General features: G+C 33.9%; 6 protein-coding genes across 13 annotated transcripts; 3 read left to right on the forward strand and 3 right to left on the reverse strand.

Annotated features, from left to right (window-relative positions):
• The first annotated feature begins 1878 nt into the window (after positions 1-1878).
• Positions 1879-5477, forward strand: LOC106636789 (heparan-alpha-glucosaminide N-acetyltransferase). Of its 4 annotated transcripts, none has more exons than XM_089597175.1 (12): positions 1879-2198; positions 2261-2430; positions 2511-2771; positions 3047-3171; positions 3243-3349; positions 3429-3541; positions 3614-3708; positions 3782-3889; positions 3973-4523; positions 4597-4721; positions 4805-4988; positions 5062-5477. In XM_089597175.1, exons 3-12 carry the CDS (start codon positions 2625-2627, stop codon positions 5241-5243), a joined length of 1737 nt encoding a protein of 578 aa, XP_089453301.1. In that variant the 5' UTR covers positions 1879-2198; positions 2261-2430; positions 2511-2624; the 3' UTR covers positions 5244-5477. The 4 variants fall into 4 exon arrangements, with proteins under 4 accessions (XP_089453301.1, XP_014204779.2, XP_014204776.2 ...); XM_014349293.3 differs by having other exon boundaries at positions 2533-2771; XM_014349290.2 differs by having other exon boundaries at positions 2536-2771.
• On the reverse strand, positions 5397-12289 carry LOC106636790 (DNA polymerase beta). The gene is made up of 6 exons (XM_014349294.3): positions 12038-12289; positions 6580-6779; positions 6355-6515; positions 5982-6276; positions 5703-5892; positions 5397-5634 (listed from the first exon to the last, which is right to left on the reverse strand). Exons 1-6 carry the CDS (start codon positions 12219-12221, stop codon positions 5540-5542), a joined length of 1125 nt encoding a protein of 374 aa, XP_014204780.2. The 5' UTR covers positions 12222-12289; the 3' UTR covers positions 5397-5539.
• pasha (microprocessor complex subunit partner of drosha) lies at positions 9480-11690 on the forward strand. The gene is made up of 2 exons (XM_014349289.2): positions 9480-10028; positions 10114-11690. The coding sequence occupies exons 1-2, from the start codon at positions 9561-9563 to the stop codon at positions 11479-11481; spliced, it is 1836 nt and encodes a 611-aa protein (XP_014204775.2). The 5' UTR covers positions 9480-9560; the 3' UTR covers positions 11482-11690.
• A 538-nt stretch (positions 12290-12827) lies between the features above and the next one.
• Positions 12828-15787, reverse strand: Mppe (Metallophosphoesterase). Its single transcript, XM_014349362.2, has 6 exons — positions 15487-15787; positions 14924-15133; positions 14666-14828; positions 14278-14544; positions 13951-14182; positions 12828-13856 (listed from the first exon to the last, which is right to left on the reverse strand). Exons 1-6 carry the CDS (start codon positions 15501-15503, stop codon positions 13675-13677), a joined length of 1071 nt encoding a protein of 356 aa, XP_014204848.2. The 5' UTR covers positions 15504-15787; the 3' UTR covers positions 12828-13674.
• Positions 15788-16520: 733 nt separating this feature from the next.
• Rnft2 (ring finger protein, transmembrane 2) lies at positions 16521-21672 on the forward strand. Of its 3 annotated transcripts, XM_014349335.2 has the most exons (8): positions 16521-16851; positions 16907-17141; positions 17283-17653; positions 18813-19067; positions 19143-19497; positions 19586-19920; positions 20004-20219; positions 20499-21672. In XM_014349335.2, exons 4-8 carry the CDS (start codon positions 18822-18824, stop codon positions 20730-20732), a joined length of 1386 nt encoding a protein of 461 aa, XP_014204821.2. In that variant the 5' UTR covers positions 16521-16851; positions 16907-17141; positions 17283-17653; positions 18813-18821; the 3' UTR covers positions 20733-21672. The 3 variants fall into 3 exon arrangements, with proteins under 3 accessions (XP_014204821.2, XP_014204820.2, XP_014204825.2); XM_014349334.2 differs by having other exon boundaries at positions 16521-17141; XM_014349339.2 differs by lacking the exons at positions 16521-16851; positions 16907-17141; positions 17283-17653 and adding an exon at positions 18194-18305.
• LOC106636826 (uncharacterized) lies at positions 21440-24608 on the reverse strand. Of its 3 annotated transcripts, none has more exons than XM_023392087.2 (4): positions 24369-24608; positions 23628-23814; positions 22366-23547; positions 21440-21922 (listed from the first exon to the last, which is right to left on the reverse strand). In XM_023392087.2, exons 2-4 carry the CDS (start codon positions 23780-23782, stop codon positions 21799-21801), a joined length of 1461 nt encoding a protein of 486 aa, XP_023247855.2. In that variant the 5' UTR covers positions 23783-23814; positions 24369-24608; the 3' UTR covers positions 21440-21798. The 3 variants fall into 3 exon arrangements, with proteins under 3 accessions (XP_023247855.2, XP_014204841.2, XP_014204842.2); XM_014349355.3 differs by having other exon boundaries at positions 23628-23817; XM_014349356.3 differs by lacking the exon at positions 24369-24608 and adding an exon at positions 24011-24052 and having other exon boundaries at positions 23628-23817.
• Between the last annotated feature and the right edge of the window lie 1889 nt (positions 24609-26497).

The following is a 26497-nucleotide window of genomic DNA, read 5'->3' on the forward strand; positions in this document are numbered from 1 at the left end:
AAAAGGCTTAAAAAAGAAGTTCAGTCACACAGGAAGAGTCTCCTAAAAATAGAGCATTGGATCTCACTTAATCAGAGAAGGTTGGGTTCTTTGTTTATTTATAATACTTCAAATTTACTTCTCTGTAATAAATGTATTTTTTATTTAGTGAGATCCAATGCTCCATTTTTAGGAGACTCTTTGTGTGACTGTGCTTCTTTTTCAGTCCTTTTTTCTTCAGTTGTCTCTTTTAGACTGATTAATTCACGTATATATTCTACTGTTTTTGATGCTAGTTGAGACTTTTAACTTGTGCGTTATCAAAATTTGTTATTGTAATATTAAAACCTCACAACATGAATGTGTGATATATTGCAGAGGAACATATATCATATGTACATAAGAAAAAAAATATTACAGATTTCAGCGACTCAAAGTTTTCCAATCCAACATGGACTATTACAACATTTTTAAGGATTAATTCAAACGAATTTATTGTATAAAACAACTTGTTAACTTTTAATATTTGAAATCATTTAACAGTGTACATACAAGGTCATTTAAATTAAAAAATTAATCAAGGTAGGATGGGAAAAATCGGCTTCTGCAGACTTACAATATGATTTAAGAGCTGCTTGTATAATCATCATCAATTAATTGTTGAATGTAAAACAAATAAAGCTCTATGTTTGATTAACAAATTTTCTTTATTATCCAAACAAACACAAATCCTTAGCATAAAATTATGAATTTTCACATTCTTTATATCCGAAACAACTCTCAATAAGTGAGATCCAATGCTCCATTTTTAGGAGACTCTTCCTGTGTGACTGAACTTCTTTTTTAAGTCTTTTTTATTTAGTTGTCTCTTTTGGACTTATTACTTCACGTATCTATTTAATCATTGTTCAAGATTTCTGTAACACAAATCTTGGTTTTTACATATTGTATAAGTTAACTGTTTATTTAAACTATAAAGTTAAAGGGCTGTGCTTCCGTGAGTTAATGGTAAAAGGTCTAACGTATTGTAATTTTGTAAATATGGTAGATTTTATAAGCCGTATAAGATAAATAGAATATTTATTTACTTGTAGTGATCGATTTTTGGATAAAAGATAGAGTGTAAACTTGCCGCAAGTAGCATAAATAATGTCAACTATTTATCGTCTATCTATAAGATTATTTGCGGCTGGTTTATAGTTAATAAAGCTACTTTCCTGTAAATAGCATTAATTATTTGGATCAGCGCCATCTAGCGGCCTTTATTTTTTAGCCAAAAGTGGCCCCTAAAATTCTGAATCAGAGCAATCAGGATTAGAGCCATTTTATCAATTATAAACCAGCCGCAACTCATGATGAAGCTATAAAATAAAAAAATAACGATACGTGTGTTTTTGGCGGCAAGTTAACAATCTATTTTTTACCAAAAAATCGACCCCCTATGTATTTATACTTTTGAAGATAAATTTTTGAGTATAAGATAGACTTTTATCTTGCCGCCAAAAACACATGTATCGTTATTTTTTTGTTTTATAGCTTTATTATTACTTGCGGCTGGTTTATAATTGATTAAATGGCTCTAATCCTGATTGCTCGGATTCAGAATTTTAGGAGCCACTTTTGGCTAAAAAATAAAGACCGCTAGATGGCGCTGATCCAAATAAATAATGCTGTTTACAGTAGAACCATGTATTTAAACATAAACCAGCCGCAACTTATTTTATAAGTATAAAATAATAAGTTGCCATGTTGTAAGCTGTTTGCGGCAAGTTTATAATTTATCTTTTATCTAAAAATTGATCTCCTACATATTTATACTTTTTGCTGAATGCTGATTATCCTCTTATGCTTATATATATATTTTTCTGGTCTCGTAGCTGAAATGGTTAGCTTCTGCTATTCGCTATGTGTTGGAGAGAGGAAATAACAATAATCAGCATATCAGTAAGCTTCTAATTCTTCTAAATTCTGAATCGAGTGCAGATAATTCTCAATCTTATAAGTACTTTAGTATATTAATTAAAGTTGATGAATTCTGAAATGTTCAGAACTGACAGATCGACGCGTTTTTTTACTCTCACTCATAACGTTAGAAAGTGTGACGGAGTTTAGTTTGTACAAAAACGAGAGAAAGTCGACTAAATTTAATGCAGTGTGCAAGTATCGCATGTGTGCGTAATAAAAACAGAAAAATTATTTTGCCGTAAGTTAACATGTAGGTATGTACATATTTCGTCGTTAGTTTTGTTGTAAATTTATAAAGTTTCCGTTATCCTTATAGCATTTCGGCATCAAAGTTTTGGTAGGTATTTGCGTTGTTGCTTTACGTGATACTGCAATATGCAGGGAGGACAGCGTGGATAACAAAGAGAAGCTTCTTCATTTAATGAAAAATCCTACATAATAGTATTAGTATCGTGAACGACGTCATCAACGAATTTTTAATAAAAGGTATAGTGACGAATCGAGTTTGTAGTCAATTTAACATGACGTATGTACTTACTAATGTTGAACTGTTTTTAATGATCTAGCGTTTTGATGTTTAATTTTAAGCAGTGGTAAAAAAATAGGGTGCGAGCAGGAAGAGAAACTTAGCTGACAGCTGAGGCAACCTTTTACCTTTAAAAAAAAATACAACAGGAAGAATGCTGGAAACCATGGGTCCGGAAAATGTCAGCGGAGTTTGTCTCCAGCAAAATGCATCACTTCCCATAGATACAGCTTGCCTCAGTGTTGTTAATAAGTTGGAGCATTCTATAACTTTTTTCAGTGTCTTTGATGACTGTTTTACGGTATGTATATACATATATTTATAACTGATTCATTATTTCCTCGTACCTTTATTGTTATTTTTTTTTATCATTATGTCTGTTTCAAGTATTGTTGACTATTACTTGGTATTTTTTTTTGTCCCAAATGCAACCTATTTGAGTGTATATATAATTGACACTACTGCATCATTAATTTTAATAGTTGGAATTCTCTATCACTAGAAAAAAGGTTCATTTTTAAAAATTTACAAACAAGTCTAGAACTAAGATTTTCCAGCAGTTTATTTATTTTCTAGTGTGATGGTCAACCTGTAGTAGATATACCAGCACATGCCAATACCACTATTCAAGTATCCACCAAATATCCTTTACGTTTGTTTTACAATGATTCTGGAGCAGAGAAACCATTTATTTGGTGTGGGTAAGTAACCAAAGAGATTTTTCGTCCATTAAAATTAAACATCCCTATAATTTGTTATACTGGTTTTATAGAGAATCTTACTCGCTACAAGAACATGGCAGATATGGTTGGAATGTTACGGGAAACAATAGTTGTTCCAGTGTTGACACATTTTATGAACCATGGAGCCCATACTTACGTAAGTTTAATGTATCAATTATGATTGAATTTTGTTTATATTATAAATTTGTTTAATACTTATTAAATTTTTACAATAGCACTCCTGGCTGCCCTTATGGTATATGTACTTGTACTTGTGGTATTGTACTCTTCCAAATTCATCATCAACGTCGTAAAAATGTATTTAAGGTCCCCTACGGAGGGTCAAGGAGTCTGTATTAGTTTTTATATACGAATTTTTTATGATATGAAACTTTTTGTATATACTCTTTAAATTTTACAGGTCTTAGATGGGATTCAAGAATTAGAGTCTACTTCCCAAATACTAACAGTATCAAAGACTGGTACCAGGATGCAAGCATTAGATGCTTTTAGAGGGTAAAGTAACTTATTTATATAAGTTATGATTTTTGAATGATAAATAATAGCACCAAAATCTAATGTCTTGCAGAATCGCTGTGTTGCTGATGATATTTGTAAATAATAGTGCAGGAGAGTACGTGTTCCTGAAACATTCTGCATGGAATGGTCTTACAGTTGCAGATTTAGTCTTACCCTGGTAACTTACTTTCATATTTAACTATAATATTAATAGCTTAGAATACATATCAGATTGTAAACATAAATTTGATATTCATGCAGGTTTGCGTGGGCCATGGGATTTGCAATCGTTAATTCAATTCGTGTACAACTTCGAGTGTCAGTAACTCGCAAGAGACTCGTTGTCAAGCAACTGTCACGAGCAGCCAAATTGATTCTTCTTGGTCTGTTGATTAATTCTCAGCAACCTCGGCATACTAATTTTTATATCACTGAATTACGATTTCCGGGTGTTCTTCAACTTTTGGCCGTCTCATACTTTATTGCTGCTTCGATTGAAACTTGCTTTGCAAGCGCTCAAAGAACTTTTCAGGCTGGACGTTTCATATTTCTACAAGATATTATAGAACGTTGGGCTCAGTGGATCATTGTGTTTGCTATCGTGATGATTCACACCTGTATAACGTTTTTGCTCAAAGTTCCTGGCTGTCCGCGTGGATATATTGGACCTGGAGGCTATCACTCCCATGGTCAGTATGCAAACTGCACTGCTGGGGCAGCTGGTTACATCGACAGACTTGTTTTCGGTGACCATATGTACATGAAGAAATTGAATGCTGTTTATGGACCCACACTTCCCCACGATCCAGAAGGTAATGACAAGCAAAGTCTGTTTGACAAATAAAATTACATTCAAACGTATTTTAACCAAAATTGCTGTTATAGGTTTGATGAATACGTTATCGGCAGTAATTATTGTATTTTTGGGAGTTCAAGGAGCGCGGATTTTCGTAACCTACTACCAAGCTGAATCAAGAATAATGAGATGGGTGGCTTGGTCTGCACTAACGGTATAAATTCATTTCGTTAATTTTCATTAGGTACTACAAGCACATCTTGCATCAGAACACATGAAAACTATTATTTTTTACAGGGTCTGATTGCTGGTATTCTGTGCGGTTTTAGCAAGGAAAAAGGAATGATTCCAGTTAACAAAAACATGATGTCATTGTCTTTCGTTTTGTGTACTTCCAGTTTAGCATTCTTGCTGTTTGCAGTTCTATACTATTTGATTGATCACAAGAAACTTTGGAGTGGCAAACCTTTTATTTATGCAGGTAAATAATTTACTTTAATATTTAAAAGTTTACTCATTATTTAACCAATTATTTATATAAATTTTTATTGTAGGAGCTAATTCTATTTTGCTGTATGTGGGACATTACTTGACCATGGGTCTATTTCCATTTATGTGGAATTATCCAGTTACACCAACACACGCAAGTGTATTAGCAATGAACCTATGGACAACAATGCTATGGGCTGTAATAGCCAAGATTTTGTACAAAAAAGAAGTTTTAGTTACTGTCTAAAAAAATTGCAAACCATGAAGTAATAAGTACTAAGACAGTTCCACGGAAAAAGAGAAATTTGTGATTACACATAAAAAGAGATATGAAAACTGAATTGGTTGTGATGCGTGCCCAAAAAAATTATTCATATTAATGATTAGCACAGTATTTTCTAACATTTGTTTATTCGATTGTTTTTACAAAAATAAAAAAATAAAATATTTTTTAAATAAGTTGTATCATTAAAGTAATAAATACTTTTTACATTAGTATCAAAAATCAAACGAGTCTTACATTTTCTTTAAAAAAATATTATTTTATACATTTCGTTCCTCCGGTTTCTTGTATGGCATTCCAATAATTTTGAATATGTCCTCTTCACAACTAATATTTTCAGCATCTCCCGGTGTACCTAAATTTCGCAACATAAACAATATTACTTTTTACAATTAAAAGAATTATTTTGTTTCATTTAATTACCTTCAGGGGTCAATTTTTTAAGAGTATATTCATTCAACGTGTACTTTTTTTCCAATGCATGCATTCTCATATTCTGGTTGAACAAATCGCTTCCTGTGAAGTACAGTACAGCACAGTAATACTGGTCATGGGGAGCTAATCGAATATCTATTCTTCTAAATGGTTTATCTTCATCCAACCTACAGACACCCTAAAAAATACCTCGTTTTAAAGGAAAAACCAAAATCGGTATCATTTATTTTACTATTAATTCGATAAATCATAAAATTTTTCAAATACCATAAATTTTGAATCTCCGTGCGAGATAGTATCAGTTATCAACTTTTTATCCTCGAGTTTTTTAACAACGGATTTCAAGAGTGTGGAGTGTTTTTTTGCTTCTTTAGTTTCCGACGTGTAACTTGGATGCGTCAAAAGAACATCGATATCACCGCTCTGCTGTTTTCCACGCCTGTAACTTCCGCAAATAGTGACGATGTAATCCTTATCAATATCAGTGATGGATTTCTTTACCACGCTTTCGAGAGCTTCAATCTCTTCTCTGGGAATCTTGGTCTCGAAGTCTTCAAAATACCTATATATATATATTAACAATAATAGTATATGTACTGCATCATTCGGCGCTTTAACGCTATAAGAACTTTTTCATTACTTTAGGCCAATTTTTTGGTGGTGCGTCAGCTTATCCTGATTTTTCTTCAAATCCTCGATCGTCTTAATTCCAGCATTGACCAGCTCCTTAGCTTTGGCAGGACCGATTCCGGTGATTCTCGTCAGCAAATTGATCGCCACATTGCTCTCATCTTTCCTTATCTTAACATTGAAATTCCCACTATTTGTTTGCATGAAATTATGAATAAAAATTGATATAACTTACATCCTCTAGTTTCCTCAGTTTTCCGGTATCGAGAAATTCGTCGATCTTCTTAGCGATTTTATCGCCGATTCCCGGGAGCTTTTTCGCTTCTTTGCCGGATTTGACTCTCTCGGGTAAACCAGCCAGAGTGTTTGACGCTTTTCGGTAGGCGTTGTATTTAAAGACATTTTTGTTCACGTTGCGCTCGTAATTTGCCAGCTCTAGATTATTCAGTAATGTACAAAAAACGTTTATTTAGATTATGAGTCTACTTTCTACGGAAGCCCGGTCATATCACGACATTTGCATAAAAACGCGTTAGCTATAAGCACGCACACAAGAACAAGTTTGAGTGCACAAAATCACGTATAACTGTAAGTTGTAAGTATACTTATTGTATATATAATTATAGTTATTTGGATCAGCGCCATCTAGCGTTGCGGATTTCTGAACTAAAAAGTGGCCCTAAACTTTTGAACCAGAGCTTTAGCGCTTAGAGCCATTTAGCCAAGTATAAACCAGCCGCAACTTATTTAATAGTTATAAAATAAAAAAATAACGATACTTGTGTTTTTGGCGGCAAGTTAACAATCTATCTTTTGCCCGAAAATTTATCTTCAAAAGTATAAATACATATGGGGTCGATTTTTTGGTAGAAAATAGATTGTTAACTTGCCGCCAAAAACACACGTGTCGTTATTTTTTCATTTTATAGCTTCATCATGAGTTGCGGCTGGTTTATAATTAATGAAATAGCTCTAATCCTGATTGCTCGGATTCAGAATTTTAGGGGCCACTTTTGGCCAAAAAATAAAGGCCGCTAGATGGCGCTGATCCAAATAATTAATGCTATTTACAGTAAAGTCACTTTATTATTCATAAACCAGCCGCAAATAATTCAATAAACAGACGATAAATAGTTGACATTTTTTATGCTACTTGCGGCAAGTTTACAATCTATCTTTTATCCAAAAATCGATCACTACAAGTAAATAAATATTCTATTTATCTTATACGGCTTATAAAATCTACCATATTTACAAAATTACAATACGTTAGACCTTTTACCATTAACTCACGAAAGCACAGCCCTTTAACTTTATAGTTTAAATAAACAGTTAACTTATATAATATGTACATACCAAGACTTGTGTTACAAAAATCTTGAACAACGTTTAAATAGATACGTAAAATAATAAGTCCAAAAGAGACAACTAAATAAAAAAGGCTTAAAATAGAAGTTCAGTCACACGAAGAGTCTCTTAAAAATGGAGCATTGGATCTCACTTAATAAAAACTACATTTATTACAGAGAAGTAAATTTGAAGTATTATAAATAAACAAAGAACCCAACCTTCTCTGATTAAGTGAGATCCAATGCTCCATTTTTAGGAGACTCTTCGTGTGACTGAACTTCTTTTTTAAGTCTTTTTTATTTAGTTGTCTCTTTTGGACTTATTACTTTATGTATCTATTTAAACATTGTTCAAGATTTCTGTAACACAAATTTTGCTGTGTACATGTTACGTAAGTTAACTGTTTATTGAAACTATTAAGTTAAAGGGCTGTGCTTCCGTGAGTTAATGGTAAAAGGTCTAACGTATTGTAATTTTGTAAATATGGTAGATTTTATAAGCCGTATAAGATAAATAGAATATTTATTTACTTGTAGTGATCGATTTTTGGATAAAAGATAGATTGTAAACTTGCCGCAAGTAGCATAAAAAATGTCAACTATTTATTGTCTATTTATTGAATTATTTGCGGCTGGTTTATGAATAATAAAGTGACTTTACTGTAAATAGCATTAATTATTTGGATCAGCGCCATCTAGCGGTCTTTCTTTTTTGGCCAAAAGTGGCTCCTAAAATTCTGAATCAAAGCAATCAGGATAAGAGCCATTTAATCAATTATAAACCAGCCGCAACTCATGATGAAGCTATAAAATGAAAAAATAACAATACATGTGTTTTTGGCGGCAAGTTAACAATCTATTTTCTACCAAAATTAGACCCCCTATGTATTTATACTTTTAAAGATAAATTTTTCAGTAAAAAATAGATTTTTAACTTGCCGCCAAAAATACATATATCGTTATTTTTTTATTTTATAGCTTCATCATGAGTTGCGGCTGGTTTATAAGTAATTAAATGGCTCTTAGGGCTAAGCTGCCTAAAGCTCTCCTTCAGAATTTCAGAAGCAATTTTTGGCCAAAAAAATCACTACCGCTAGATGGCGCTGATCCAAAATAATTATTACTTCTTATATTAGAGCCGTTTAATCAATTATAAACCAGCCGCAACTAATTTTGTAGATGTAAAATAAAAATATAATGTTGTCTACACTGTTAGCGGCAAGTTTACAATTTGTTTTTTACCCGACAATCTACCTTCAAAAATACCTGTAGATATTCTTTTTATATGGTTTAATAAAATCGACCATATCATATGGTCTATATATATATATTTTACAAATCTCTTTCCCACGTAACGATGTAACAATTATAAGCTGTACTTAAATAAATGAAATAAAAAACGGTCTGTTTTCTCGTACGTCCGTACGTGTTTTTGTGAAGATGTCGTGACCGCGGTCTTCCGCGGGCTTCGGCCGGCTTCCGTAATTTTTGTATCAGCGCTAATTAAAAAAAATTGTAAAAAAAATAATACAACCAGCATTTAGCGGAACCAACTACTTGTTTCGAAAAAAAATGCAAAATCAAATTTTATTTATTGTGCATTTGTATAAGTATATAAGTATGGGATATATATTATATGGTTAGCTTTTTTTTAATACACACATTACAGAGGTATTTGTGTATGTGTACACACACACAAAAAGTTCAAAAACCCCCCCCACACATACCTAACCTAACCGACACATGGCTCTAGGTAAGGTAGATAGTAGAAAATCGCAAATGTAAACACGCGCACAGTGGCACGTATCGTTTTCAACATTTTAGCATTTATTATCATCATAAATTGTAAAGTTGAATAATAAAAACTATGGAAGAAAAAAAACAAAGTGAAAAAGAAGCAACGGAAGCGGAAGAGGAGTCAAATCGGAATGTCACTGCGACGACCGAAGCGGTCGTCGACTCCAGTAACACAAGCAATGTTATGGACACGGATGAGGTACCGGCGATCGCTGAGGATACTCCGGAACACGACCCGCCCAAAAACAGCAAAGTCCCCGAGGCGTCCGCAGACGCGATAGGCGACGAACTGAGGCATTTTGACGTACTGGACGACCTCGAGCGACATACCAACCAGGATGCCTCGGAATCGGAGAGCTGCTCCAACGACAGCTCATGCTCGGAAGTGCCTCCAGACGAAGTTGACAACATGCTCGACGAAGCTCTACCGGATGAATTTAAGGGGCCAAAAAAGAAGGTGTACGAACAAAAGGTCAAGCTCGTCCTTGAGGAATTGGGTCACAACCACTTTGACGTACTGCCTGAGGGCTGGTTACAGGTAGGAAACTGTTGTGATCATTTGACTTTGAAAGATTTGGAATTTTAATGAGGCATTCATTTTTAATCGAAACTTTGTGTTACAGGTGACTCACAACAGTGGCATGCCCCTGTATTTACACAAGCAATCTAGGGTGTGCACATTATCCAAGCCATATTTTCTAGGGCCAGGTAGCGTGAGGAAGCACGAAGTGCCTATAAGCGCCATTCCCTGTTTGCAATACAGAAGAGCCATGCAGGAGCAGGAAGAGGAGAAGCAGAAGGAAAAGGATGCAACGCAGACAGAGTCATGTACCTTTCCTAATGCTAAAATTGAGACAATACAGGAGAACAGAGCGACGCAGTCGATTGATGGCGAGGGTCTCAGGGAGTATTGTCAGAGCCTGTTTAGATTCAAATCCATCAAGGTAATGAGATTCAAGTCGTGGTCACAGAGAAGAAAATTTACGAAAAGTAAAAAACAGCGCAAGCAGTTGGAACGCCCTACGTTGCCAGATGGCACCAAACTGATTACGTTTCCTGTTACCAACAACTCGGCCAACGCTTCGACACTAGAAGAAGAGCAGTCTGCCAACAGACCGTTAAAGCACTGGATCATGAATCCATCGGGTAAGAGTTACGTATGTATTTTGCATGAGTATGTGCAGCATGCTTTAAAAAAGCAGCCCACATACAAATTTAAGGAATTGGAAAACGCTGCCACTCCGTATTCCGCTGTAGTTTATATCAATAATATGGAGTATGGCAGTGGATTTGGTAGTAGTAAGAAACAAGCCAAAGCCGATGCAGCAAAGAACACTCTGGAAATTTTAATACCACAGATGAAGGATAAAATATCTGGAGTTGTAAATGATGACGCTTCTAATTCTAGTCAAGTAGCAAAAAATTCGGAATTGAATTCAGATGGCGATCTGTCGTTCTTTGATGAGATTTCAATTTCTGATCCTAGAGTAGCTGACTTTTGTGCTAAAACAACTGAACCTTTACCTCACACTATTTTAATAACATGTTTACAAAGAAACTTTGGTCTTGGAGATATGCACATTAATTACTCAGTTAATACATTAAAGCATCAACGCAACGAGTTTACCATGAGAGTGGGTAAGCACGAGGCAACTGTCACGTGCAGAAATAAAAAGGATGGCAAGCAACGAGCTTCTCAAGCTATATTGCAGCTTTTGCACCCTCACATCCATTCTTGGGGTTCATTGCTAAGGCTTTATGGCACCAGAAGTGTTAAAACATTTAAAGAAAAGAAACAGCTAGAACAAGAGATAACTTTACTCCAGGGAAAGGCAGCGGTCAATCAACCTAATCATGCTATACTAGATAAATTACGTCAAGAGATGACAAAGTTGTCAGAGCAAAGGCTAGCAATAAGGCCAATTGGGAAATTCATTCCCCCAGATTTACCAACTAGATCATCCTCTAACTTGGACAATGTTGACTTGTAATGTGATAAAAAAAATACCTGAAGTAATTTGTTTTTTAAATAGATGAATTGCCAATGAATTTTATACAAAGTTTAAAAGCGAAAAATTTTTAATGGTTAAATTTACAATTATTTAATGGGAATCGTTCCTCTTTGCAATACAAAAGACATTATGATGTTTGGATACCATCTTAAGTATTAGGAGACTGAATCATTTTAGCTTGTACTTAAGCTATAATCACCTAATTTTTATGTAGTATTAAATACTTTTGTATTAATTATGAAATGAATCATCAATTTTACAACTGACAATTCTTGGTAAATTTTAATTGCAAGTACAAATACGAAATACATATTTGCAGGAATGTAGGAATAAAACTTTTAATAAAAATGTACCGACTTTTTGTCAAACTGCATAGTAATAAATTTTCACGTAAAACAATTAAAGTGAAAAGACTGAAAACAAAAAGTAAGTACTGTTCAAATAACAGTAATTACGGAACATATCGACGGAGTGAATAGGTTATGCTACCACGATCGTACATGCAACGTATTTTGCAAGAAAATAAATTATCTACCTGTTAAAAAATCGCACAAATCGTGGTTTAGATTGTTAGAAGTATCGGGAGCCTTTCTTTTACTCATGACGATCCCGCGGACAGTTGAAAATCGCTGTGAACCGAATGTTGTTTTGGGAGAAGATACAAATATTTCATGCAGACAACGTTGATTTAAACAGAAACGCAAAAACGAAGGAAACATCGTTGGAATGGCTGGATTGGTTGGCTTCTTTGGTCCATGTCCAATACAAAAAGTGTGTGCGTTCGCTTCGTTAGTTTTTTCTCGGCGACAAATTGTCGCATCAGTCGCATGCATTTGCACACACAGAACTATTGCTAGTAAGTAACTATAAAAATGTATCCAATCCAACGGTTTACTTATACCTAGGAATCAACCCATATTTTTAATTAAAATTTACAAAATTAGGTTGGGTGCACTGTTAATTACTAGGGTGAGCTTTTGAGCTTTTGTTAAAGTTTGTTGAATGACGTTGCTTGTAAAAATTTCAGACCCCAATACAATTATATATTTCATACATCTTTAATAATGTTAAGACAATTGCAATATATTGAATGAAGCACTCAGAAATGAGTCACATTCATTTTTTCCGCCAATAATCGGTCAAAATTGTGCTGAATAAAAAAAAGAGAGAATTATCATAATTAATTGACATGTTGACTTTTTTTCGTGTGTGGCATATAGTATGAACTGGCTTCACACTTACGTACCGACTTAGTCGCACAGGGTGAAACAAAATAAAATACGATCTTCATAATGATAAACGTTTTTACTAATCAGTATTTCAATCACATAAGTATCCAATTAAAGGTATTTCTTTTTCAACAACATTACAAAATTATGATTACATTCATTGTAAATTGAACATTTCGATAGACTTTATATCGCAACATGGTTAAACTATAAGTATACAAAAATTTTCGTAGGCCTAGACTTTTTATTGTTATTTTTATGTTGGAAGTGATTTTGATTTTGTTCATTGCTAGTATATCAAACATTTTCTCAAAAATGAAAAATCAGATATGCTGTGTGCGCGCACACGAGTATGTGCACTTATAATGCGCTCTTTACATCAGTAAAATACGTTGTCAGTATAAGTACATGGTGTTGTACAAGAGTTGCAAATAATCAAGCTTCTTACACGTTTCATTCATTGTATGTGGAAGATATGATGGATATATTATTAAAAAATGAATATCACTGTTTAAGTAAAAATTGTTTCGGTTGTAAATATTAAGTAACAAACTTTTCAAGTCTTTGATATATAAATATTAAAAAACGTTTCTTTGAATAACGATTTTTTAAATATTTAACTTTGTATTGAGGATTCATAAAGCTGGTAAATTGTAAAAGTTAACATAATCTCTAATAAATAAATAGTATCCAAGATGGACGGAGATCTACGTAAATGAATAAATAAAATAAATAAATCGAAGTAAAACAACATGGTAACTGGCTAAAAGTACTAAAACTATAAGTACCTACAAAACGCGTCCAAGTATACATATACATATTCCTTTGTTTAACAGTAAGTTGGCAAGTTTTTACACATCTACATGAGATTTTTTAAGGGGGTAGGCAGGGGGAGGGGTCAAGTCTAAACTCTCTCGAATTATTAATTGTACAACAAAAATAATCAAATGGGTACGCGACTGTATGCCACATGATGGTTGCTCGTGCACGTACTGCAGAGACAACAAATAAGAAAGAGAGTCGTGATAAGCACCACGACGCCTATAACGTAAATGTAAATCCAGAGTTGATAGAACCTATCTGGTGACCAGAGTACCGTGAAATCGAGGGTTTTCTCTTGCGTATCTGGAAATAAAACACGAATCATGCACAAACAACATATTTATACAATTAACGTAAAGAACGAAAGTATATGTATCATAATGTAATATGTAAGCACCTATGTACGCTAATCCGAAGCCCATGTTGGGAGTTCCCATTCTGTAAGAGCACGTCGGTATTTGTAATTCGTGTATATCACCCATGTCGAGCCTCAACTGGTACATTTGGGTCTTGTGGGGAGAAAGCACCCATACTTCGCTCAGCTGGTCGGTCGCCGTGTCCAAGCTTATGTGCATGGCCTTATGGTCGTGGGCAGTGAAAATAATCTGCGGAGACAGTTCCTTGAGCACCTGGGAAAACGCATTTATACACGCATTACATACGAATATATATACATATATGTGCTCGATCAAAAGACACAGTGTCACGTAAACATGTAATATACGTTTTGCACGAATGTTCCCGGAGTGAAGAGCAACGGCATGTGGCTGAGCACGACGTTCGTGGTGTTCCTTTCGGTGTAGTCGTTGAGAAACGCGTCTTTCGGTGCACTGGGAATAGTCTGCGTCAACCTATTGACCTTGAAAAACGTTGCCGAATTGTAAACCAGCGTATCCGACTGGGTGTAGGCAAAGTTGAATCTTCCGTGGATGTAGTTTGACACCAGGTCCTCTTCTCCTCCGATATCATTGTCTCCGGGTAGATAGATTTTCTAAAAAAAAAAAAAAAAAAAAAAAAAAAAAAAAAAAAAAAAAAAAAAAAACAAAGATTTGGCAACCATTGTAGCGCCGTCGATCGTAATCTCTGATTCCATCCGATAAAATATGGCTCACCATAATGTGGTCCGGTGTGTCGAAGATCCTGGCAAACCTTCTCTTGTACTTTTCAAAGTCCTCGGCAGAGGCGATGTGCCCTTCGTCCATCAGGTCCCCGAGAAACGCAATGACATCTGGTTGGGTACGAGCTACGGCTCTCGAAAAAGTCTTTTGGAGATACCTACATAGATGGAGACCAAGAAAAATTGAGCCATTATATGGTTTATCAAAATCGATAATTTTTTATTAACATATTATATCATCCTACAGATGTACCTGTCACTGTCCCACAGAGCCCAGGAGGAGCCCCTGTAGTTCTCGTTCTGATAGCCAAGAATCTGCGGATCGGCCACGAGGAGGACCGTGACGCACTGGTGGCACTTTTTCGTGGTCCATTTGAAAGCTTGAATCTCGTAGGCGAGAAACTCATTGTACACAACAGTGATGGCCAACATGAGACCGATGAACGTAGCTTTATGCCTCGTTCTGCAAGCATTTAAAACTTTTTCTTCAACTGTTAACGCATCGGATTTTTCATTCACCTGTGCAATTTTGTTTTGGATGAAACTCAATAAAAATGCATTCCAGTGATCTTTTCCCATCAATGGTAGTATTGATTTGATTTCGATCATCTATTTGCGTACACATACTTAATACGTATTAAATCGAGAGAAACTCATTGAATCACACAAAAATGTAGCGCTAATCGAGGCTGATTGCATAATGAGCCTCCTCGTCTTGAAAGGCGCACATTTTCATGCTCAACAAGTTATAGATAAAGATGATGCTGATCGCAGCTCTCTTACAAGTAGTAATACCGAGGTAATATTAACACACACCTGTTTCGCCTGATCATCTCTGCCCGCGAAGTGATTATTCCCTTGGTCCCTGCAGGAACTCGTCTTCTTTCTTCTTCTTTTCGTCGCGGCGGTCCTTTGCATAATCTCCGCGTCTTCTTCTCTATATTCTTTCACTCAACTTACGTATATGAGTATCACATTCTTTCACACCCAGATATACCTACATGTAGCTGCACACGCGAACATAAGAGGGATAATTATATTATAATTAAGTACAAGAGCGAGCAGCCACGATGGAGCTCTTGTTTCATCTCTTGGCCATCACATACACCCACGCTAAAGGATTTCGTTTGTGTGAGCTTTCGCACATAACTATATTGCTGTTTACGTCGAGAGAACAGCTGATCTAGCGGTTCTTTTTTTTTTTTTCTTCTTTTTTTTCCTTTGATTGTGTACATTTTGTTGCATCATGTACTGTATACGATTACATAATGCTGAGATTATATTCATTTGTTTTAAAAAACCTTTATTATATTATACGTTTTATCGATATTTACATTCGTGTGTCGCGGAGTTATTAATACAACATATTTTTTTGTATCTGGTAAATACACATACTTTTAGATTTGAATTTTCAAATAATTATATTTTTTGTTACTTGCTCCGATTTACGACTTAAAAAAAAAAAAAAAAAAAAAAAAAAAAAACAGAGTTCGATTTGGGGAGGGGGGCGTTGGAAGCGCTTATTTGAAATCAAAGTTTTTTTTTCTATTTCTTTTTTTTTACAAAGTAACTGCACAGCTGTATTTTTCAATCAAAAGTACCTATAATAACATTTTAGTTACAATTTTAAAAAAATGCATATTGTATTACGAAAATAAGGTTATTCAAAACGAATTAGCCAAAGGAATAATTGTTTTTGTTTGCCTCAGCTCCAAGATGACTGTTAATGCCATTAATTTTTAATAAAAGTATATTATATGGCCGCTCGATCATTTGGACGATGCTGCGGATAAGAATATATATGTATAATGTCCGAGAAGTGTATATATATATACGAAACGCGAAATATATACACTTAAAGAGCGCGCAAAAGTCGATAGTAGTTTGACGTGCGCGCTGCCCGACTCCTCTCCTGTGTATACTTTATTCCTTCGACCTCCTGATTCGCGAATTAACAGTGCCGTGTGTGTTTCGTCATCAGTCATCATCAGTGAGTCGATCAGTGTCACATAAGTCGATATGAAAGTGCGGTTGTACCACTCGTATACTGTACTGGCTGTCACATTATTTACCTCATTCTATGATTGTATCGAATTGTTACCGATTCCTCGATGATCATATCTATAATCTTGCTTAAATCTCAGACGATGATTTATAATTACATCCAAGCAATCTCCAAAGGTACGTCGTAAGCCGTAAGAGCGAGAATTCATTATTTAAATACTTATACCTACAGTGTGCAGATCTGCAGTGCATCAGCGCTAATCGTTCGTTCTGAATCAGAAATTATTTTACCGCTCCATTTTATACTTATAACAGTTAGGTACCTATCATTCAGTGGCGTCTTTTCATTTGTCATCCGTATTGTATCATCGTGATATACGTGACATTGCTGCAGCAGCACATGAGAGAGAGAGAGAGAGTATATAGGTAGACACAATAACAGGAGCAAGTCAGCAGAGAGAGAACACGTAAGTGTGTATATATTTTATTTTATGGTACGTATACTTAAGTATTTACTTATTATGATGATCATCATCATCATCGAGCTATAAGTAAAAGTGTAAAAATACGAAGAATCGAACGAATCAATAACATTGTAAATTTTACAGAGTGAATGACAGTGAGGGTATATGAACTCATGTCGCCATCACCAAGTTGTCCAGGCGCCAGTACTCGTACGTTTACTTCGTCGTCATTATCAACAACATATTATTTGCATCGATTAGCGGAATCGTCGTCGTCGTCGTTATCGAGTACAGTCTATTGTAATGCCACGACGACGTTATTAATTGTTAAATAGAAGTCCGTCGAACGTGTACGTGTTCGTCGACTTTATACAGACCGACCTAAAGAACAAGAAAATGATGACGGGAGGGTCACAAACAGTGTAAGAAAAAGACGAGGAGTACCGAATCAAACCAAGAGTTCCTTCTCATCATTGATGCATCGTCATCCGCATCAATCTTAGGATATAATCCAAGTAAGCGAGTGCGAAAATCGAACGCACACTATTGTTCTCATATATACCTACATCTTCTCTCAAGAGTAGTGTAAGAGTGTTACAGAGTATGATATATGATTGTGTGCATGGATAAACCTTTATTTTCACATTTCTGTTTCGGAGTATCAATATCAACATCTTATTCGCACATGTATGCATATATATATATATATATATATATACAATACGCATGCATACATGCTCAGCTCAGCGTCTGCTACTAGTGCTATACTCTTCTCTTTTATATGTATGTTAGCGGCTGCAGCAGCAGCCAGTTGGTAATATTTTTTTTACTTGCCATTGCAAATTGCATATACTTCTTCTCTCTTGCTTGCGCAATTATAAAGTATTGTTTTTTTCCTTTACAAAGTAGCAAATAATGGTATAGTAAAAGTACATGGACACGAGTATATGTAATGTATGTGTGTTTTTCTGTGTTGTGTTATACTTATACACATACTCAATTACTCAATACTCATTGTCGTGTTTGTCGTGTGAGTCGTGTCTGTTCTGTTTCTGTTGTCACGTTGTCAGTCGTGTATTAAGTGTGAGATTAAGGTTCGAGGAGTGTCACGGTTCCGGTTGTGGTACTCAGACTCAACATCAACGCCTGCTGCTCCGAAATGGAAAGGTGTTGCTGTGGTTTTAATTATGAAGCTTTAGGTTTTTTACAATCGTGGGGAAGAAATGAAAAAATTTGCGATCCACATAAGGATTTAACCTAAACGTTGTTGGTTTTGTTGGTAGTGATTTGTTAATCTTTCAATACGCGTGACTCATCTTACAGAATAACATACACGTCTTTCAATCCTCGTCTTAGCAGTTTTTAAATGTGGATGATACTAAAGGGAGTGTATTGTGCCTTTCTCTCGATAAAGTGTTTTAATAGTAGTGCATGATCTAATAGTAGACAAGACTTAACTATACATAAATTCAGTGCTGGATTTTATTATTATTATTTTTTTTTATTCAAATAATACATATGCGTTCTTACATGAGCTTTCTCTAAAGTTACTGAAAATGTGAAAATGTTCTCATAAGCATAAAATTTTATGTGAATTGTTAGATTTTTATGTGTGATGTACATAACAAATACTTTATGATTTATTTTATTAAAAGTGGTGTTACGTTTTTGTAGAAATCTGTTATGGCAGATACAGCTATAACTGTGGAAGAGGCAGAGCCTGAGTCGGAGCCTAGAAGGGCTAGCACAACAGAAAGTGCCCAGTCAACTGGGATACTTATGACACATTCCCATCCTCCGCCAAATTCTAATACAGCACTCGCAACATTAGGCTTTCATTTTAATCCAATGGAAGATTCAAGAAGAATTATAGCAAACAATCTTTCCAGCATAGGAGAAATCAGTCCTCTAATAAGTTTGTCTAGATCTGTAAGTTTGTTTTACAAACATCGTTAATAACGTAAATCATGTTAATTGATTAAAATAATATATAATATATTTTAGAGACCAGCCTTATCAATACAAGAATGGCTTAATCCAAATCACCAAAGACAATTGCAACCACTGAGTCCAGTAAATGAGCGAGATAGCGTAGGGATAAATATTGACAATCTCTCAAGCGCATCCAGCGAAACACATCAGTCTCCGAGTAGTGGTCATGAGCCTCGCTCGTTTGGAGAAAATTTTGTAAATAATTCCAGAGGGTCTGCAAGTAATGGAAATGCCAATGCAAACAGTAACAATAATGATGATCCCGAAGCAAATCCTTCGCAATCTCTTGCTTTGAATGCAGAAGCAAGGGCAACACAGAAAAGTTTAGAACATTACCTTCCATTTTTAACAATAATACTTACCAAATGTAAGTTTCACATTTTTATTCAAATTACATAACTTTTACCCGTTATTTCAATTTCCATCCAAATTACATTACAAATTTATTGTTGCAGTTGTATACGATAATGTATCTGAAATATTGAATTTCGTTCTATTAGTGGTCACATTTATTCAAGCTAATAACGATCTTAAAAGAGAAATTGTGAAACAACAAAATCGCAACTTCATGAGTTTATTTGGCATAATTTGCTACAGTCTTGGCTGTCTTGTTTTTATTAATTTTGTTTTCAAAGAGCCAATATTTATCTCGTATACCACTTTACCTATGACTTTATCCGAATTATTATGGATCATAGTAGTCTCAGATTACGTGCTAAAACTGACTACTGTTGCCGTAAAAGTTGTTTTAACATCCCTGCCAGCGGGGCTTCTTGCTTTGCAGAAAAGAGTACGTTTAAATATATTTTTGCCTTTACTTGCGAAAGTAAATTGTATAATTAAAAGAAAATTTCTTCATAACTGTTGTTGCAGGGAAAATTTTATTTACTGATAGAAGCTACTTCACAGCTTTATCGATGTTTTGTACCTGTAAAACCTTGGTTGCACTATCTCTACACAATCTATGATGGTCCTGACAAAGTCCTAGGAGTCATCCTATTCATAATGTATGGTATGCACAAGGGAGGTGACATTTTGTCACACATAAAATTGTTGCTGCAGGCTTTGTGGAAAGCCTTTCAAAATGTGGTATGTAATCATTTGATTGTTAATTAACCTTCGATTAGTAATTTTTTGCAATAAGCGGAAGAAAGTTAGGTGAATGTTTTTTCAGAATTTTTATTATATTTATAATTTTTTTTATTACAGTTGAAAATTCTATTGATAATTTTATTCTGTATACTATAATATAACAAGATCTAAGTAATTTTATGCAATCATTGTCTTTACAATTTCTATTATTTCTATATAACTTATTTGATAATAACAAAAGGAGTCTTGGACAAACTATGCATTTTTTAATTTCAGAGTTTAGGGGTATGCCCATCAAAGGAGCAAATCGTCGCTTCGGGCGGTGTATGTGCCATTTGTCACGAAGAGTACTCAGCCCCAGTTAAGCTTCTTTGTAAGCACATCTTCTGTGAAAGCTGTGTCACTACCTGGCTCGATCGAGAACGATCCTGTCCATTGTGTCGCGCGTCTATAACCGACGATCCTATCTACAGGGATGGTCACACAACGCATTTTATTCAATTGTATTAGATTTTCGACGATTACACATGTTTCTACTTTCAGAGTATCAAATATTTTTGTTTGGTTAAATGTAAGTAAGACCTTGATTACATTAGAAAATTGAGATTGACAATAGCATTTACATATTCTGAAAGTAGAAAAATTTAAACTCCAATGGTTTTTGTAAATAAGGCACGGGATGAAAGACTAGATAAAAATAAGGATCCAACTTTTGGTTGGATATTTTATATTACTTAATGATCATTAATCTTCCACTAATAAAGATCGTGTTTCACGAAACGTACATATATATATATATTACGGTAAGACATCAAGCTTCACCAACAAAAATATATTTGAAATGTAAGTTACAACGAGATTTGAAAACTCTGAAAACGTAGTCTTTATTTACAAAAATTATTGAAATAGTTTTGACTAAAAACTAATCATAAAGAGCATAATTTGTACAAAGTTGTCCAAGCAAAATAAAACTTTCCAAGTTTGTGAAATATACATATAAAAAAAAAAATAAATAAATAAATAAGAAAAATCTATAATATTTAAATCGATATACAATTAGATTAACTAATATGAAGAAAGTACTTATTACTTCAGCAAATAGGTTGTAAATTTTTTTGTCATCTACTTTAATTTTAAACCTCAAAAGACAAGTCGTGTATAATATTTGTACATAGTTAACATAAAACAAGAAATTTGTAAAGAGTTCTTCTTGCCGTCGTTATACACTTACATGCTAATCATTAAGTTTATTTTTGTTATCAGATTTATAATTTTTCTTATTTAAATTTTGCAAATTTTACTTTTGTTTACAATAATGTTTTGCATAATAAACGTAGTTGTTAATAAAGTGTACAAAAAGGATAGTTTTTAGACGATAAAAAATAAACGTTTATTAAAATTTTTATAAAGTATGGTATGTTTTTGAAATAAATTCATGCCTGTACAATAATATTGCTTTTTCACTATATTCCAATCATCAAAGATTCAAATTGTACCAATAAATGACAATAAAATCCTAAAAATTGAGTAAATAGTGATAGAAACTGATTCTTAAATGTATAATAGACTGACAGATTCACTTTCTTCTTAACTGTGACTGAAAATACTCCCCATCACTTCTTGTTGCTTGATTATTGATTTGTTGATGGCGTTCTCGACTCACAATTTCTTCGATAATCTCACCGTCACCTCTTATCAATCTAAAAAGAGTAAAATTTCTTCATCATACAAGTTTTTAGTTGGAAATTTCTTACTTAAAGTTATAATACAAGTTCTTCAATGTCTAAGGAGTATGAAAATAGTGAAAAAACTCTTTCAACCCAGTACAGGAAATGGAATTTTTACGATAAATTGAAAAGTATTAGGTATGAGTTATGCCTATTTTTAAAAATCAAGCCATTCGTTTGTTAGCCATTTCTGAATAAAACCGAACCCCTCATCTCTTTGTTCTCTTTCTTTTCAAAATCAATACTTATCAGGGAAAAAAATATTTTTCCGATTATAATAAACATGAACAAAAGCTACTTTACTGTAGGTTTATACAGTTTTCTTATAGTTACAAAAAAATGTTGGAATGTTCTATGTGAAATTTTTATCTAGCGTTTTAATTTGATGAATTAAATTTTATACATGATACTCTTACCTATGGCGACCAGAAGCTTCGTCGTAAATTTTTCTAATAATAGTTTGACGTTTTTCCCACTCCTTTTTAGATATAGGAGCCATTGCTTTTGCCCTCATTGACTTTTCCAACTTGATATCTTTGAGCAATCTATCCTCATCTGCTTCAATTTTAATAGAAATTTTTTTTTCTTCTGGAACAGTAGAATTTTTAAGTTTTTTTCCAAGCTTCTTTTTTAGCTTCTTTTTCTTTTTCTTCCTTTTTTTCTTTTCTTTCTTCTTTAATTTCTTAGCCAATTTCTTCTTTCTTTTCTTTTTCTTTTCTTCTTCAGAGCTTGTACTTGTGCTGGATTCATCGCTAGAATCATTGGAATCACTACTATCACTAGTTGAGCTTGAAGACGAAGAAGATGAGGAGGATGATGATGATGATTGGGATCTCTTCTTTGACTTTTTCTTTACAGTAACAGATTTTTCAACTTTACTTCCAGGTAGTTCAATTCTTTCTTGTTTGACTGGCTTTAGCACCGGTTTTGGCATCAACTTTGGTACCAGCTTTGGCGCTGGCTTTGGTACCGGCTTTGATACCAGCTTTACTGCCAACTTTGGTGCCTGCTTAGGTGCCGGCTCTGGCGATGATTCAGTAGACGATCTGTCACGCCTGGTTTTTTCGTCATAGTATCTGTCTTCTTTCGAATGTTTTACTTCTCTTGATCTTCCGGAATCTGAACTTCTTGTTTGACTACGATTTTGAGTGTAGCTTTCGCTCGAAGTACTCTGCTTCCAATACCTTTCGCCAGTGTTATATCTATTTCCAGTGTTAGCAGATCTCTCCTGAGGTTGTCTATTGTAATTTCCTTGGTTATTTCTATTGTTCCAATTTCCTTGAGACTTTTGGTTTTGAAATCTTCTGTTTTCATTGTTTTGATTCCAATTTCTGTTATTGTTGTTAGACATTCTATTTCTGTCAACAAATCCTCTTTGATTATACTGATTGTCTCTGTACTGAGGATTATTTCTGTCATTCCTATTGTCAAACCTATTATTATTCATCCTCTGATTATTAAAGTTCCTGTTTTGTTGAAATCTGTTATTCTGATTCCTTTGCTGCATCTGTCTGTTGTCATTTCCACGGTAATTGTTATCTTCATTTTGAAAAGTTCGCCTTCTGTCATAACTAGTATTTAGGCTACTTCTTCCAGCTCTAAAAATATTTAAACATCAAGATGCAACGCACTGCACAGTTTAACATGGTAACAGTCTAGTTTAACATTTGGTTACTACCTTTTATCACCCGAATGATTCCTACGCTTGGGTGACACTGAATCTTTGCTTCTACTAGACAGAGAATTTGATTCTAAGGAGGTCGCCTTTCTCTTGCGATATTTTTTTTCCGTTGAGCTGTCTGCCCTTGAAATGTGACTTCCTTTCCCACTCATTTTACAAAGTACTTTTATTCATAAAAATCTTTCTGCTGTTGGAAAAACAATGAAAAAAAAAATTTGTTGAGAAAATACATGATGGGCAGCATGAAAGATATTCATTCTCTTCAAACCATTCAAGCTCTCACAACGTTCGTTTAATTCAATTTGCAAAATACATTACACTTTATTGAAGTGGCTTAAAACTTTTCGAAATTTGATGATCAATTGATATACTGTACTTACACTTGACGAAGTACAACAACAAATAGTAACGGTGATTTCATCTTGTTAAAAGAATTTTCATTGGTACAATAAACAAGATGAAGCACAAGCTAAACAATCATAGAATAATACAACAATAATATGTTTAACACTTCTTATACCCATGAAACAAAAAATTGAAGATGTTGCGGATCAACAATAATAATAATGCGTGCTCGTACTTACAAACAAACACCGCAAAGTTACAATAAGTTTTCTTTAACGTACTAAAAAACATTGTCAGCATAATCGGAACTTATAAATGAAAATAGCGATGGACTCTCCGTATATAAGTTTGAAAGTGAAACGCAAATGTGCTTTTATTGAAAAATACACTCACCTTGCAATCAACATAACCCCAAAGTCGCGAGCTTATGTATAGGAATTTAGACCACGGGACAAGACTCTCATCTTCGGTACATAAGTATATTTACACAAATTCATCCAAATACCAAGCTTAATGGGTCGTATTACGAATTTTTTTTTTACTCAACTTTAGTTTCTTTCCCACTAACTTATACTGGGGTACTGGGACCACATATAAGTGTTTCTATGTTCTCTTTCTACTTTCTATGCAGTATGCTATGCGTATATGCGTATGCAACATATATTATACCTATACGTGCGCAGTTCTCAGTTCTCACTGAATTTCATGGTAAACTTCTGCTTTTGCCCAAGTGGTATAGATCGCGGGGAGAACGCACCAGGGAAGGAAAGATACTTAAATTATTTCTACATTGTTTATTGCTCAAAGTAAAAAAATAGTATACATTTTTGGTTACTAAGTATACATATTACGTACAGCACTAGAGCAAACGATTGAAGTATATATTTGTAATGACAGCTTTTCTTTTATGAATGAAGGTGTGTAAGTAGAGGAGAAACTGAAAAACTACCCCCTATAAAATTTTCTGATAAGACAACTTCTTTGTGTTATTATATGTCAGGTGCTAGAACTAATGCACACTTAGATGTTGGAAAATCATCACACCAGTATATTTTTCTCCTCCATCGATCCTAATCTCGTCAGCTTTTCTTTTGTTGTCAATTAAGTTGGTGTAAAGTTATACAAAGCATTATATTTATGTTATCATTGTATGTATATTTAATGATGGAATGTGTGAGTTCCAACAAGTGGGCATTAATTATAACGACTTTAAAGTCTTCCGACTTACAAAAAAAAAAAAAAAAAAATTATTTTAAAACCAATTATTCAATGCTTCTTATTTTTAAACTTTAGTTCAGTACTTGGGATTTCGTCACTTTCTTGGACCGTATATTACGAGATTTATTTTTTAACGTTATGTAATTCAAATAAATAAATATTTATAAATGAAAAAAAAAAAACATTCAATCTCTCATGCAAACTTTTAATTTAATTAATTTGAACTTTTGTACATATTTTTTTAATACTCGTACGCATAAATTTGTCATTTTCCCAGAATTTTTACGTAAACAGGCGATTTATCATACATTTTTTTTCACCGATAACGCGCTACTACACTCTTTCGGACAAGTTATCTCAAATGTCATAGCTATCACGAAAATAAAGGCAGTTGCACTCTCGTTACACCATCATATTATTTACGTCGAAGTCTTGCCGCACTCGACGAAAAATATATATTCCTGTTGGCCGAAAACTAACAAACATATTTTTGTTCTTTCTTCTGTAAGTGTGTATCATCTGTCGACTCTGACTTTAAGTATACATTTGTACACGTTGAAGCTTGGCCTACACATATCGCCGTCTACTTATCACTTAGGTTGATTTATTTTTGTACTTAAAAATGTTTTTTTCTTTTTTTTTTTTTTTAGTACAACCATACATTATTTAAAATTACGTGATCGTAACGATAAGTGTACTTTCAGGAACATTTTGTGACATTGTAATTGAATACAAAATATGATGCATACGTGCAATTAAATGTTTAATGTCTTTAAAACTTGAATAAATTATCGATGTACCACAATGGGGATTAATCATTACGTATGTGTTACGTTCATCTATTATTTTGTAAAAAAAAAAAAAAAAAAGGTTAAATAAACAAAAGGTGAGAGTTTGAAAATCCATTAATGAAATGTAATCAAGTTGCAAGTTCAAAAGCTTGGTAAAATGAAGATAATTGATACAAGATTATCACAAATATTGATTCACGCACAGTTAACATTGAGGCACTAAAATTTGGTCCAAAAAAAAAAAAAAAAAAAAATGATCTCATGGACCTAATCGATTGTTTTGGCGAAAACCCCTAGTAGAGTGTACTAGTTGTATGTTGACACTTTTATTGCACCTTGGTATATTTGTACATTAAGATGTATAACATGATCATCTAAATCTGTGTTATTAAAAAGCCATTTGTAATTGTCTGCTTTACCTTTTGAACAAGACCCAAGAGTAAAATATAAGACTTGATTATTCAATCTATTTGAAAAACGATATCAATAAATAATGTTTGGTTCAACTGACCG

Source organism: Copidosoma floridanum, unplaced genomic scaffold (genome assembly GCF_036245765.1).
Source record: "Copidosoma floridanum isolate Cflo_tuat_1 unplaced genomic scaffold, Cflo_Japanese_pri ptg000030l, whole genome shotgun sequence".
Taxonomy (NCBI): domain Eukaryota; kingdom Metazoa; phylum Arthropoda; class Insecta; order Hymenoptera; family Encyrtidae; genus Copidosoma; species Copidosoma floridanum.

Bases quoted from the DNA above. Each gene is read 5' to 3' on its own strand.
- LOC106636789 (XM_089597175.1), top strand. From the start codon at position 2,625: ATGCTGGAAACCATGGGTCCGGAAAATGTCAGCGGAGTTTGTCTCCAG. The intron at 2,772-3,046 runs GTATGTATATAC...TTTATTTTCTAG, and splicing joins TCTTTGATGACTGTTTTACG to TGTGATGGTCAACCTGTAGT. The intron at 3,890-3,972 runs GTAACTTACTTT...ATATTCATGCAG, and splicing joins GCAGATTTAGTCTTACCCTG to GTTTGCGTGGGCCATGGGAT.
- pasha (XM_014349289.2), top strand. From the start codon at position 9,561: ATGGAAGAAAAAAAACAAAGTGAAAAAGAAGCAACGGAAGCGGAAGAG. The intron at 10,029-10,113 runs GTAGGAAACTGT...TTTGTGTTACAG, and splicing joins TGCCTGAGGGCTGGTTACAG to GTGACTCACAACAGTGGCAT.
- LOC106636790 (XM_014349294.3), bottom strand. From the start codon at position 12,221: ATGTTTCCTTCGTTTTTGCGTTTCTGTTTAAATCAACGTTGTCTGCAT. The intron at 6,277-6,354 runs GTAATGAAAAAG...ATATATATATAG, and splicing joins CACCAAAAAATTGGCCTAAA to GTATTTTGAAGACTTCGAGA. The intron at 5,635-5,702 runs GTAATTAAATGA...TGCGAAATTTAG, and splicing joins TAAAAAATTGACCCCTGAAG to GTACACCGGGAGATGCTGAA.
- Mppe (XM_014349362.2), bottom strand. The intron at 14,829-14,923 runs GTACATCTGTAG...CCATCTATGTAG, and splicing joins GCTCTGTGGGACAGTGACAG to GTATCTCCAAAAGACTTTTT. The intron at 13,857-13,950 runs GTGCTTACATAT...TTTTATTTCCAG, and splicing joins CTTCGGATTAGCGTACATAG to ATACGCAAGAGAAAACCCTC.
- Rnft2 (XM_014349334.2), top strand. From the start codon at position 18,822: ATGGCAGATACAGCTATAACTGTGGAAGAGGCAGAGCCTGAGTCGGAG. The intron at 19,498-19,585 runs GTAAGTTTCACA...TTATTGTTGCAG, and splicing joins AACAATAATACTTACCAAAT to TTGTATACGATAATGTATCT. The intron at 19,921-20,003 runs GTACGTTTAAAT...CTGTTGTTGCAG, and splicing joins TTCTTGCTTTGCAGAAAAGA to GGAAAATTTTATTTACTGAT.
- LOC106636826 (XM_023392087.2), bottom strand. From the start codon at position 23,782: ATGAGTGGGAAAGGAAGTCACATTTCAAGGGCAGACAGCTCAACGGAA. The intron at 23,548-23,627 runs GTAGTAACCAAA...AAATATTTTTAG, and splicing joins AATCATTCGGGTGATAAAAG to AGCTGGAAGAAGTAGCCTAA. The intron at 21,923-22,365 runs GTAAGAGTATCA...TACTCTTTTTAG, and splicing joins GAAGCTTCTGGTCGCCATAG to ATTGATAAGAGGTGACGGTG.